Genomic DNA, 13,573 nt, shown 5'->3' with positions numbered 1-13,573 from the left:
GTAGAGGTGTCGTCGAAGGAGGAAGAAAACTGAGACTATCTCCCTCAATATTTATACACACGCAAAGAAGCTGAAAGGAAACAATAAAAAAGGCACGGGCTGGAGAGAAGACGTTAAAAAAGAAAAAAAAAAAAAGGACCCAAAGTTATGCAAAGCTATTCCCCCGCAGGATCCCCTTTGAACTCTGCGCGTCCGGCGTCCACACCGAGAAGGCGGGAGAATGACTTTCGACGGGTACATTCATCCAGATCTATTACCACCACGCATCACCGCTCGATAGTGGAACTTTCACAGGGGCAAGGAAATGCTATGAGGGTGTATGTGCGTGTAAGACCATTTAGTGAACGGGAGTTGTCGTTGAGCATGCCACATCACAGCACGGTACGTATTGATGTGGAAAACCCATGCCTGATTACGTTGTTGGATCCTCAGAAGGATTTTCGGCCTCGCGAAACATTTAGTTTTACTCGTTGTTTCTGGTCTGTTTTGGAGCAGGGTAGCAATGATATGTGCCGTGGAAGGACTGCTGGGGAAATCCGTGGATCGATTGATATGTTTATCAACAACAATGCATCCTCCGCACGAGGCAATCGGAGCCGATGCTTGAATACAAGCCTCTCCAACACCAGCGTTTTATCTGCGCGTGGGCGAGCGGCTGCTGAGAATTCAGTCTCGTTTGAGGGTGCAGGATCAAATGCGGCGATTGTTGCGGGGTCGGTGGTTACCCATCCACCCTACAGCTCTCAGCAGGATATTTACAATGAGGTTGGACGCCCCATATTAGAGAACACCTTGGAAGGGTACAATGGGTGTGTCTTTGCGTACGGACAGACTGGCAGTGGGAAAACTTTTTCCATGTTTGGTTATGCCCCAAAGAGTACTGATTTTCATTCGGCCTTTAAGCACCAGCATGTGGCGTTTGAAGATTATGAAGAAGATGATTGCGAAGTCTCTAAGCCGTCTATTAGTTTTACCTCACCCGCACGTTTTAGCCGTGCATCTCTACTGAGCAGTCAGAACAGTCTAAAGGATGGTTTTGCCCCGCAATTGGGTACACAAGGAAATATGGATCGCCCGGCGGTAGACATTGTCGACCATACAGGAATGGACCCTAATGAACTGCAAGGAATTATTCCCCGCATCAGTGCCGACCTTTTTAGTGGATTGCGCGAAAAGCGGGATACGGACCCCTCACACTCCTACCGCGTCGAGGTGGAGTACTATGAGATTTACAATGAAAAGGTGTATGATTTAATTCGTCCCCAAAAAGATGCCGATTTAAGGATTCGCCACAACCCCGTCAGTGGACCGTACGTGGAGGGACTCACTTCCAAAGTGGTTGCCAACGAGGAAGAAGTTGCGAGAGTAATTCGCAAGGGGAGCGTTGAGAGACACACCGCAGCCACAAAAGTCAATGACCGCAGCAGTCGCAGCCACGCCATTATTACATTGAATATCATGCAGCTAATCCTTGACAAGAGCGATAACACTTGCAAGAAACAGAGTAAGTTGAATCTTGTCGATCTTGCAGGCTCGGAGCGCACAGGTGCTGTTGGGGCGGAGGGAAAACAGTTTCTGGAAGGGACCAAAATTAATCTTTCTCTCACCACCTTGGGCCGAGTCATCGACTGCCTGGCCGATCTCGCGCAGTCCAAGTCACTTTCCGTGCCCGTGCCATATCGTGACTCCAACCTCACGTGGCTTCTAATGGACTCGCTTGGGGGAAACAGCAAGACGTCGATGTTGGCCACCATCTCCCCCCACAGTGTAAACTTCGATGAGATGCGACAGACTATACGCTACGCGTCACGTGCAAGGCAAATTGTGAATAAAGCAGTTATTAATGAGGATCCACAGGTGCGTCAAATCCGCCTTTTGACAGCCGAATTAGATCGCCTCAAGAAAGTTATTCGCGATGCCGGGCATAACGAATTTAGCCGTGACTACGTTTTGGAATTGCAGCGTCGTAATAACTTTTTGGAGAAACGCTGTCAGGAACAGGAGATGCTCATTGTGGAGCTTCAGGCTGAATTAGAAGGACGTGTAATGAATAATCGGACGGAAGATTCACGTGCAATTTCTGCTAGACGAGCACGCCCTGGTCACTTGCCGGAAACGAGTGCACGACAGCGCCGGGACTCTGTTGAGGAAGAGAAAAACCCAACGCTCCTCAAGGCGCGGCTTGTCGAAGCCAAAACAGAGAATGAAGTGCTTCGTCGCCAAATTGCCGAGGAGGAAAGAAATAAACGACCCGATGCCTCCAACAGCACCGAACAAGTTGCGGAGCTGAATATCCGTGTGCAAAATCTGAAGAGGGAGGTAGACAAAATGCGGAAATACGATGCGAAGAAGGAACAGTACATGCAGCGGTATTCCTTCTTTTATGTGGACATGGCGTCGGATATTTTGCACAGGATAATGCTGCAGAAAGAGGAGGAGTTTGTGAGACAGGTGGCGCATCTCTTCATTTCCCAAAACGGTGAGGTGGGCGATGGTATTCGCCGCCTTAATAAAGCTCATCGTGAGGAAATGGAGCAGATGCGCAAACGTCACGTGGAAGAAATGGAGGAGTTACATAAATTATCCTCTGCTCGACTGAAGGAGTCCATTGAGAAGAGCAATGAATTGTACCAGCAACTCATTGACAAGCACGTAGACAAGTTGAACTACGTGGAGGAACGGATGACGAAGAACAAGGAGTTTTACGAGGCAGAACTGAAGCGACTTGGGGAGGAGAATGAAAAGACGCGTGTGAGATACGAAGAGCAGCTGGACAGGGCGCGTACCCAACACCAAAAGGAAACACGAAAGTTACGTGAACAGTTGAGTTCCGGCGCGTCGGATCGTCAACGCTCAGGAGAAGCCGTCAAACGTTTACAGGAAGAGCATGAGAAGGAGATGAACCGTCGACAGGAAGAAATGGACCGCTACCGTCAGGACAAGGAGCAGGAGATTTCTCGGCTAAAGAAACAAGTTGACAATGAAAAACTGCGGCACGAAAGTGACATGCTTGAGAAGGAGCGTCAACGGCGTTCTTTGGAGCGTGAAGTGAATGAGTTGCGGCGGGAGTTGCTTAAAGCACAGACAGAGCGAAATCGCATGGAGCAACAGCACCACACGGAGCTTCAAAATCTTTCGCAGCAGCAGGAACGTCTCGTTCATGTCAGTAACGGTCTGCTTTCCGACTGGGATAACCGTTCCTCGGCGATGGATGCCTCTTTCACTCAGCTGCGAGCCCTGCTGCAGACTCAGGACTACCTGAACTTCCGAGCCCGTCTTCGCGACGCAACGCTTGAGCGGAAGGACTACACGGCAGAGCTTGAGGCCGTGGAGGAGCGAAAGCGGCGCGACACACAGCGACTCCGAGAGATTGTGCAACAGCTGAGACAGAACCAAGAAGACAGCAAGGCAAGCATCCAGCGTTTTGAGGAGGACATTATGAAGCATCTTGCCCGTTCCAACAAGGCACGCCACAGTGGCAATAGCAGCAATAAAGACAGTCACGAAAACGGAAATGGTGACAGCAATACTAATGCTGGTACGAAAAATACTGACGGCAACGGCAAAAGCGGGGCCAACAAGTCGCCCACTTCTGTTCCCCCTGCACGTGCAGAGAAAAAAGAACCGTCCGTTAAGGCACGGGGTGGAACGTCAAAATAGTCCTCAACAAGAAAAATCATTCCCTGAATGATGTGAAAATAAATATATTTATATTTATATGTATTTAGAAAAATAGAAAATGGTGGAATGCGCATCCATCCCTTATTTGTACGGTTATTTCCCACCATTTTTTTTTTTTTTTTGCTCCCGACTCTTCGTTATATTTGCAGGTAGAGGGGAGATGGACTGGTAGAAAGCATGTGAGGACACGTAAATATATATATATATGGAATAAACAAAGAGAGAAATAAATAACAAGGGCGTGAATGAAAAGTGAGGGGTGAAATGGATGAAAACCAAAAAAAAGAAAAATCATCATTATCATGTGGAATTGACAAAATTAACATTTGTCCTTTTGTTGTTGTTTTTTATTATTTTATTCTTGCCTATTTACGGTAGGTGGGTTTGTTTGGTTTGTTTGTTTGGTTGTTGTTGTTGTTTTTCTTTTTGTTGCTTCTTTCATTGTTGTTCTTGAAAACAAACCGTCTTACATCAGCGAAAATGGTATTCCCATTTCTTTATTGTTTCTTTTCTGTGTGCGTACATCTATTTTTATGTTTCTTTGGTTCTGTCGTCGTTTTTTGTTTGTTTTCTCTCCTTTTTTTTGGATTTGCCCCGTCCGCAGCGACACATATCACCGCTGTCGCTGTCGCCGCCATTATTGTTATCATTTCACTGGCATTGTTGGCAGCCGTTTTTTGTTGTTTTACGGTGTTTTATTTAATTATTAATTTTTTTTTTTTTTTCCCGGCCGCGTGGGGGATGCCGGAGGGGGGGGGGGGGGGGGGGAGAAGAAAACAAATTGCAAGGCGATGATGCGGGCCTCTGGCACCGGCGGGGGAGGAGCCGGAGGGAAAAGCCCGTGCAGTTCGGTGCAAAAAGAAGACGAAAAAAAAAAAAAAGAAGAGGAGAAGAGAGTTGAAATGTGGAGAGTTGGTGGAGGGTTCGAGGAAATGATATGGAGAAGTGAGTCGGAGACGAAGGCACCGCTGCCTTTGGCAAGGGCGGGTGTAGTTTTTCCCCCGCCATTCTTCGTGCTTTGCCTTCCATCTCCTCTGCACTCGTTGTTACTGTGATTGCCTCAATCTTTCATCACGTGGAGTTTCTGTGCAGAGGGGGGGTAAATATGCGCTTCTCCCGCCGCATGTGTCTTGGTGCCTGCGCGCCAGTGACAATCTGAGGGGTGCGAGGGTGCGCAATCACGATGCGGAGAAGAGCGGCCAAAGACAGTCAAACGATGAGAACATTCATAAAAGGTAGGGGAGATGAGTAAGCGAGAAAAAAAAAAATGGGGCGGGAATATGACGAAGGGAAGGAAAGGGAGTGAGACTCATCCATGGGCAGGAGACGAGTAGAGCTGACAACGCCAATTCCTCTTTCGACGGATGTTGATGTGATGGCAAACGCTATCTTTAAATCACTTTTTCTTTTCCCTTCTTATATATATATATTGATATGCAGTGTTGTATTTACTATTCGTAATCTTATCTGGCCCTATTGTACCGATCACAATAAAACAGAAACACTTAATGAAATACATATATATTTATATGGGTGTATAATTACATGTGTCACTGTGGTGCGGTATAATTTATCCGATATTTATTGACGCTTTACCTCCCACCCCCTCCCCCCAATATATATAAATAAAATAAAATAAAATAATAATAAAAAATAAATAGAAATAAAAATAGAAAGACGTTGAGGACTCTCGAAAAGAAAAGAAAAAAAAACGTTTCCTTCTTTTTTCTCTCCAATGAAAGAGGAAAGCCATTATATAAATATATAATATATAATATAATATACGGAGGGGACGTGTGAATAGAGGAAAGCCGAATACAGCGTTTAACGAAGTCTCGTTTAAGAAAAAACGTGCGTTTTGCTGGACTGAGGCTGCTGTTTGCACACACGAAGGAAGAGGGGGGTGAAAAGGGGAAGTTAAGGTGGAAAAATGTGTGATGTACACATGTTTTTGTATGTGTGGCTTCCCTGGAGAGGAAAAAATTGTGCGTGGAATGTGTGCCGTGATGCTGTTTTCTTTTTTCTTTTCTTTTTTTTTTTTTTTTTTTTTTTTTTTTTTTTGCTGCTTGTACTTAATTCCCGCCAAACGGCCTTTGCGAAGCCTTTTGGAGGAAACGCAGGGAGCTGCAGGTGTTCCCTGCCGGGTTTACAAAGGACGATAGACCGGGAGAACACGACGAAGGAAGCAAGCGGTAGACGAGTGAAGCGCAGGTGTCCGCATAAACATGAGGGAAGAAACGATTTTGGGCCATTTTTTTGGTTTTTGTTACGTCTGTTGTTGTTGTTGTTATTTTTTTTTTTTTTCTGGCAATTTCATCGTTGAATTTTGTTGGTTGGTTGCTTCCGCTTTGTTGTCGTTGTCGTTGTTGTTTGTAAACTTACTTTGGTCATGCGTTTTATTTTATTTTGGCTGTTGGTGATGGTGGTGTTGGTCCCACGTGTGTGTGTGTGTGTGTGAGTTTGTGTTTGTGTTTGTGGGTGTCGTATGAGATTTTTGTGGGCGGAAGCGAAAATGACAAGTCTGTAGAAAAGAAGAGTACGTTCGTTTGTTTTTTTTTTTGTTTTTTCTTGCATGCATACATGCATACCAGCATGGGCCGCGTGTGTGTCTGTCTGTGTGTGTGCATCCCCAAATGTATTGTGCTGCGCGGAGGGGGAAGGGGGGGAAGGGAGGAGCGTGTGGCGGGGTGCGTTTGGAGCGAGGGAAGATCACTTCCTCGTCAGTGCGGGGTTCTTCATTTTTTGTTCTGCTGAATATCGTTCCAAGCAGGAACACCCACCACACATAGACACACATACACATGTATAATTATGGCGCACGTATACCTAAAAGACACGACGCAGAGATTTATTGGTTATTTTATGACGTTGATGCTTTGTGTCATTTTTTTTTTTTTTTCCATTCGGCTGCGCCGCATATTGTTGTCTTTCTTTGCATATTTCTTCTTTTGCTGCTGCCTTTCCCCCACCCTCTTTGTTCCCTGTTGCAGACCTCAGGGATTTTCAACCCACCAACCCACAACACGTGTGTTACTTGTCTCTCTTCTTCTCTGGTCGTTGTTTCTCTGTTTTGCCCAAAGGACGCATTGGTAGGTTTGCAGATCCAAACGCACGGCGCTCGCCAAACGTGGGAACTCCACGTCCGTGATAATAAAACCGTCAGGAGCGATACTTTTGTACTGTATTTGTTTGTGTGAAGAAAGGAGGAGGTGTGAGTGAAAGGGAAGAAAAAGAAAAAAAAAAAAGGCAAAGAAAAGAAAAGAGTGGGTTTTGTTTGGTGGTTGCGGTCATGACGCCCTGCGGCAATACTCCAACGGACGGATCACCACGGCCACTGGATACGCTATCAACGGGCAGCGATCTAACGAAACACGGTCAAAAGTCCCTTTTCTCTGCTACTCGGGTGTATGTGCGCATTCGTCCATTCAGCGAGCGTGAGCTGCAGGAGAGCGGGGGGCATCCGCCGACGACAGTGAAACTCGCGCCTGATGGAGGCCAAATCACAATTTTGGACCCATCCAATAATTACGAACCGCGCCTGACGTACGCGTTTGAGCACTGCTTTGACTCCACGGCTGCCGTAGAAGGAGGCGACCAGGAGTTTGTGTACCAACGCGTGGGCCTTTTTGTACTACGCAATGTGATTGACGGGTATAATGGCTGTATATTTGCCTACGGTCAAACCGGGAGCGGAAAGACACACACCATGATTGGACCACCATTGTTGGCAGCATGTGAAGCCCAGTACGAGGGAAGAGAAGCCTCGGTCATGGCGAGAACGCCACCTGCTGCTAAAAACAAATGGAGCCCGTGCAAAACTCCTTCGAGGCCTGAAAAGTCCATGATGATTTCTGAAACGCAAGGTGGCAGTGACATGACATGCGTCGCAGATACTAACACCCTAAGCATGGAGGGTCTTATCCCTCGTCTGGCACGTGATATTTTTAATTCTCTACGTCTCAAGCACAAACTGAATGGTTCACACTCATTTCGTGTGGAATTTGAGTATTATGAAATTTATAATGAGAAGGTCTTTGATCTGATGGCCGGAGAATCTAACGGTACTAAAACAGAACTGCATCTGCGCCATCAACCAACATGTGGCGCTTATGTAGAGGGGCTCGTGCGGAAACATGTGGTGGAAGAAAAAGAACTCCTGCAGTGGATCCGGCGAGGAAGTGCAGAACGCCACACGGCCTGCACAAAGGTGAATGACCGCAGTAGTCGAAGTCATGCTATAGTTTCTCTCCACATTGCGCAAATGACACTGGATGAGGATGACAACAGTAGCCGTGTGAGCAGCAAGTTGAACCTTGTGGATCTCGCAGGATCCGAGCGCACAGGTGCGAGTGGGGTGGAGGGAAAGCTGTTCAAGGAGGCAACGAAGATAAACCTTTCTCTCACCGCACTAGGAAGAGTCATTGATGCCCTTGCAGACCTTTCCTCCGGTAAGCAAGGTGTTTTTTGCCCCTACCGTGACTCCAACCTCACATGGCTTCTAATGGACTCGCTTGGGGGAAACAGCAAGACGTCGATGGTGGCCACCATCTCACCAAGTGCCACGCACTATCAGGAGACGTGTCAAACCCTGCGTTATGCGTCACGCGCGAAGCAAATTGTCACCAGGGCCATCATCAACGAGGACCCACAGGTGCGGCAGATAAAGGCCCTGACGGCGGAGGTTTCACGGCTTCAGCGTCTATTACGTGAACGGCCGCAGGTTGGACACAGCAATGAAGAAGTGGAACAACTTCAGGATCGTGTCTTGCAACTGGAGCAGGACGTTGCAGACCGCGACTTCACAATTGATGAGCTTCGCTCTCAACTGCTGGAAAAGAATGTCGCAGAGATGAAAAAACTTGCGGATGAAAACAGCCGGCTGCAGCACGAGGCAAAAGACCTTCGGCGCGCCAAGTTGACGGTGCTACGGCTACAGAATGAGTTGCAGGAGGCAACCGAAGAAAAAGAACGTCTCCGTGCCCAGCTGGCGGCACTGGAAAAGGAAAAACAAGAGCAAGTAGCATCCCGCTTGATTATTCACCCCGACAAATCGCCGACGAAGGCTGCGGCGGGATCAAAGAGGAGTGACTTAGAGCTTCAACTTGGGAACGACACATTGCAAACCTTAAAGCGCCTTGGAATTGACAGTGAAAACGGCAACTACGCAAGCCTTGTGGATGCCATCACACGCTGCGCCGCGGATGCCACAGAGAAGTACGATGCCATGCTTCAGAAGAACACAATTTTGATCGATTCCCACAGCTGGTCTTTGCGGGAGAACCTGAAACAGCTGGAGCGCAAAGAATGGGAGGTGCTCACCGCCATTGGAAATAAACTTCTTGCATCGTTTGAGCGGGCATGTGCAAAAAGCGAAAAGATGCAAGAGGAAAAGATAAAGGAGTCATCCATGCCGTTGGTGATGCCGAGAGGCATGCAAGACAAGGGGCAAACGAGGCAGAATTTGAGGGAACTGTCAAATGCGTACGCGACCGTAAATGGAATGAAGGAGCAACTACGCATTGAGAAGGAACGCGCGGCAAACTCGGAAAGGCAACGAGACTGCCTCCAGCAACAATTGGAAAGACTCGCCACTGAGCGAGACGGCCTGTGGAGGAGCTGCGAGAAGCAAAAGAAGGAGACGCAATGGCTGCAAACGAGGGAAAAGGATCTGAATGAGAAACTCACAGCAACGGAAGCAACGCTGCTGCAGGCGAAAAATAACGCGGAACTCCTGCAAAGAAATTACACTGGGATTTTTGAAGCTTTGGCTTTGCTAATGGAAGAAGGGTTTGAGGCGTATCGTTGTCTTTTCACCGAGGAAGCGGATGAGCGCTGCAGCCTTGTTGACAGCCGCCATGCATCACGACTTCATCATGAACGACGTCTCTTGGACGGGAAGATGGACGAGATGCGAGAGGAACACAAGAACGCCGTGGCAAAAGCAGCCGCTCACGCCCGTTCACTGCAAGAAAATATGGATCTCCTGCGCAACGGCATCTCGAAGCAGGAACGGGACCTCGTGGAATTCGCAGCTCATATGGCATCCGCACTCACTGCCCAATCTGAATTGCGGCTTGCCCTCTTTCATGAAAAATTGCATCTGCTGACAGACTTCTCCGAGCGTTACGCTGCGACACTCCACAAGAGTCACAGTAAATTATGGGATAAAATTGCGCGTGTTGAACATGACGCAGAAACTCGGATAGGAGATGCCCGCTCTCTTCTTGAAGAGGAAATCGTGCATTTCAACGAGAAGCTGCAACAGAAGGAAGAAGAAGTTAGGCGTGTCAAAGAACTCCATGAGGTTGAGATGCGTGCACAACAAGCGGCCAAACGTCTAGAGATGGAAACATGGAATTGTCAGACGAGACAATATTTGGAAACAGTGGAACAGCACTTGAATGGAGCGTTAAAATTTAACGAGGATAAATTTAATATGCTTCTTGAGAAGATACATAATAACTACGAGACTCACGTTCAACAACTGTTTAATCAGCTGGAAGAAACAGCCGGTACGGTGAGAGATCTGCAAGCGGAAATAAACGCAATGAAGCATCAACATCTTCAAGAAATGTGCATGGAAAAAGAACAACACCAGAGTGAACTTAAACTGATGCAACTTCTTCTCCAGAAGAAAGATGATGAGGCATATGAAACGCAGCGGCAACTTCAACTAACATATAATGAGAAGGAAAAGGAATTGCAGGGAATAATAAATACCACAAAAAACACAAGGGATGAGGCTCATAAAAATTTAACACAGAGTATTCAACTCTTACAAGCTATGCAAAGGTTATTGGAAGCAAACAGTTCACACTACAACGAACACATTGATGGGAAATGGAGCATTGTCAGCAACGCTATGGAAAGTCTTAAGGCCGAGCACTCAGCGCTTGTGGCGAATATGGTTCGGCGCGCGGCAGAGACGCAGCGGAGCCATGGGGAGAAGCTTAGCAGTCTTCAACAGGAGCACGAGCTCACAGTAACTAAACTGAGGAGAGAGGTTAACATTTCCAGGGCTGTACTGCAGCAGCAGCGAGAGGATGAAAAGAAAGAGGCTGCGGCGTTGCGTACTGCCCATTCGGAGCAGTTGTCTTTCTTTATCCGGAAGAGCTGCATGCTTTTTGCGGAACACGCGGCTGAGAGACAGTCCATTGCGCAGCAAGAGGAAGCAGCCCGCGTGGAGATGGCTGTTGCACTCCGTCAGATGACGATGCGATCTCTCCACTGCGAAGAATTGCATCGGGAGTTGGTTGGGAGCCACGCGGCGTTTGCGGCGCACTGCACAGCGGAGCATGCTGCATGGGTGCAGGCGGCTTGTGAGGTGCTGTCATCGGTGGGTGTCGCAACACGGCGCCGCATGGGGGAGTGGCGGGAGAAGCATGTGTTTGACTGTTTGCGTTTGGAGGAGAAGCTGCGGGAGATCCTCGTTGTGTGGGAAGCAGGTGAGTCAACTATGCTCCACGCCTTTGGTGACTCTTTGCTTTTGTGTGCCAAGGAGATTGGTGTAATTACGCATGAGGCGAATGTGGCGACAAAAGCATTGCTTTTTGAGATGGATTCCCCCATGGAACGCAAGTTGCCGCCAATTTCAAACCCTGTGATGACGATGATGATATTTTTGGTACAGTACAAACAGTGTGCTTACGAGGAGTTTGCGGTGCATCGTGCCTCAGTGGAGGATGTGCGTCAGACACTGAGTGTGGGTATCGCCACGGAAACCCTGCGGCGCGAATATGAGGTGACGATCACGGCGCTGGAGGAGCATTTCTATCAAGAGATATGTGCCTTGCAGAAGGAAAATGCGGAGCTGAAGGTCAAATTGAGCAACCTTCGTGAGAACCTGGAGTTCCAGGCCAGCCTGGACCAGTTGGAGGAAGAGATATCGCTCCGTAACGCAAAACAGGACACACAGCGCCACACAGATGGGCCGCACGCCGGCATGTACGGCGGGAATGAAAAGGCCAACGCAGCGACATTTCGCCACGCCAATACGAGACTGGGTGGTTATTTCTCTTCCTTTTTTCATCTTTCAGGGACGGGGGGGAATGATGCAGCCATGAAGGGCACGCGTATAATGGAGATTTCAGCAAATGATGACAACGAATATGAGCGGGAGGCGCTTCCGCCATTACACACGCCCCCGCCAACGGCTAGACGGTCTCCGGTGCCAATTGACGCGTCCCATTCATCCCTGGCTGCCAGCCCTGCGACAAGAGTGAACCAGGTGCCGCGGTTCAGCAAGAAACCAAAAAGAGCAGATGATTTTCTGTGGACTATGGAAAACTCTCAGAGGTGAGATGTTTTTGTTTGGTCTGTAAAACCCAAAGCAACTAGAGGGATGGATACGTCGTTTGTTTTTAAACTAATATCACGGCGGTAAACCTATTCAATTTGTATTTGGCTTTTGTTGTACCTTTTTTGTTGTTGTTGTTTTGATTACTTTGGTAGATATTGCGAATGCACTCCCACTCACCGGTAACTGTCTGTGCTGATGTTCCTTCCCCACGTGGTTGATTGGTGTTTTTTCTCATTGTAGAATCTCACCTGACGCATGCTTAGATGACACCTCGAGTGGATTATTGTTCATAATTGTATTGACTTCTCGTTTTTTTCAATTGCGTGGCTTCGGTTCCCTTTCCTCAATTTTCTTTGCACAGATATGAATTTGTGCATTTATTAAACTAAACATATTTTTTTCTTTTTAAATTCTTTTTACTTTGTTTTTAAAATAAATTTAGAGAATTGGTTTTAATTTTTCGATATTCTAAAATCAAATATTTGCAATTATGGTGAATGTCGCTGTTATTGGTGCCGCTGGAGGCATCGGCCAATCCCTCTCCCTGCTGCTTCTTCGGGAGCTGCCGTTTGGCAGCACCCTGTCACTGTATGACGTGGTAGGGGCACCTGGGGTTGCCGCTGACCTGTCCCACATCGACCGTGCCGGAATTACTGTGAAGCACGCCGCAGGAAAGCTGCCCCCCGTACCCCGCGACCCCGCACTGACTGAGCTGGCCGAGGGAGTTGATGTTTTTGTCATTGTGGCTGGTGTGCCGCGCAAGCCCGGTATGACGCGCGACGACCTTTTCAACGTGAACGCCGGCATTGTCATGGACCTTGTCTTGACATGCGCCTCCGTATCGCCCAATGCCTGCTTCTGTATTGTTACGAACCCTGTGAACAGCACGACGCCCATTGCAGCCCAGACACTGAGGAAGATTGGTGTGTACAACAAAAACAAACTGCTTGGTGTGAGCCTGCTCGATGGACTGCGAGCCACACGTTTTATCAACAATGCTCGACACCCACTTGTCGTTCCGTACGTCCCAGTTGTCGGCGGGCACAGCGATGTCACCATCGTGCCCCTGTATTCGCAGATTCCTGGCCCTCTGCCTGATGAATCTACCCTGAAAGAGATCCGCAAACGTGTGCAGGTGGCGGGGACGGAGGTGGTGAAAGCAAAGGCGGGTCGCGGCAGTGCGACGCTCTCCATGGCGGAAGCAGGCGCCCGCTTTACCATGCATGTCGTGAAGGCGCTTATGGGTCTGGACACGCCCATGGTGTACGCGTATGTTGACACAGACGGCGAACACGAATGCCCATTTCTCGCAATGCCGGTGGTTCTGGGAAAGAATGGCATTGAGAGGCGCCTTCCTATTGGCCCCATCACAACAGTCGAGAAGGAGATGCTTGAAGAGGCCGTCGGCGTGGTGAAAAAGAATATTGCGAAGGGTGAGACGTTTGCGCGGTCAAAGTTGTAGAAACACTCGTCTGTTTTTATTTGTGTTTTTACCATAAATGACGAATGGATCCTGTCTAAATGAGGACCAGGCAAAATTGAGGAAAAGACTCCAAAGAAGTGAAAATTATGGGGATTAAGGTAACAAGGAAG

The 13,573-nt window shown here is 48.1% G+C and overlaps 3 protein-coding genes across 3 annotated transcripts, besides 14 other annotated features; all 3 read left to right on the top strand.

Moving 5' to 3' along the window:
• Window positions 1-12,559: part of a sequence feature (heterozygous, Esmeraldo-like haplotype) that runs on past the window's edge.
• Window positions 148-3,660, top strand: Tc00.1047053506503.90 (kinesin, putative; the record flags this gene model as incomplete). The annotated part of the gene is made up of 1 exon (XM_811845.1): window positions 148-3,660. One exon carries the CDS (start codon window positions 148-150, stop codon window positions 3,658-3,660), a length of 3,513 nt encoding a protein of 1,170 aa, XP_816938.1.
• Window positions 3,696-3,735: a sequence feature (AT_rich).
• Window positions 4,014-4,134: a sequence feature (A-rich).
• Window positions 4,375-4,406: a sequence feature (AT_rich).
• Window positions 4,538-4,593: a sequence feature (CT-rich).
• Window positions 5,305-5,333: a microsatellite.
• Window positions 5,433-5,465: a sequence feature (AT_rich).
• Window positions 5,694-5,742: a microsatellite.
• Window positions 5,941-6,052: a microsatellite.
• Window positions 6,120-6,163: a microsatellite.
• Window positions 6,900-6,944: a sequence feature (T-rich).
• On the top strand, window positions 6,971-11,980 carry Tc00.1047053506503.80 (kinesin, putative; the record flags this gene model as incomplete). Its single annotated transcript, XM_811844.1, has 1 exon — window positions 6,971-11,980. One exon carries the CDS (start codon window positions 6,971-6,973, stop codon window positions 11,978-11,980), a length of 5,010 nt encoding a protein of 1,669 aa, XP_816937.1.
• Window positions 12,356-12,421: a sequence feature (AT_rich).
• Window positions 12,471-13,442, top strand: Tc00.1047053506503.69 (glycosomal malate dehydrogenase, putative; the record flags this gene model as incomplete). Its single annotated transcript, XM_811855.1, has 1 exon — window positions 12,471-13,442. One exon carries the CDS (start codon window positions 12,471-12,473, stop codon window positions 13,440-13,442), a length of 972 nt encoding a protein of 323 aa, XP_816948.1.
• Window positions 12,560-12,736: a sequence feature (areas merged during assembly that could not be assigned to a particular haplotype. This can correspond to areas where the two haplotypes were merged or to regions with more than two copies in the genome that were merged during assembly.).
• Window positions 12,737-13,573: part of a sequence feature (heterozygous, Esmeraldo-like haplotype) that runs on past the window's edge.

Source organism: Trypanosoma cruzi, genomic scaffold (genome assembly GCF_000209065.1).
Source record: "Trypanosoma cruzi strain CL Brener 1047053516581 genomic scaffold, whole genome shotgun sequence".
Taxonomy (NCBI): Eukaryota; Euglenozoa; class Kinetoplastea; order Trypanosomatida; family Trypanosomatidae; genus Trypanosoma; species Trypanosoma cruzi.
The sequence above is the reverse complement of the archived record's forward strand: the minus strand, read 5'-3'. Positions and strand labels throughout refer to the sequence as shown.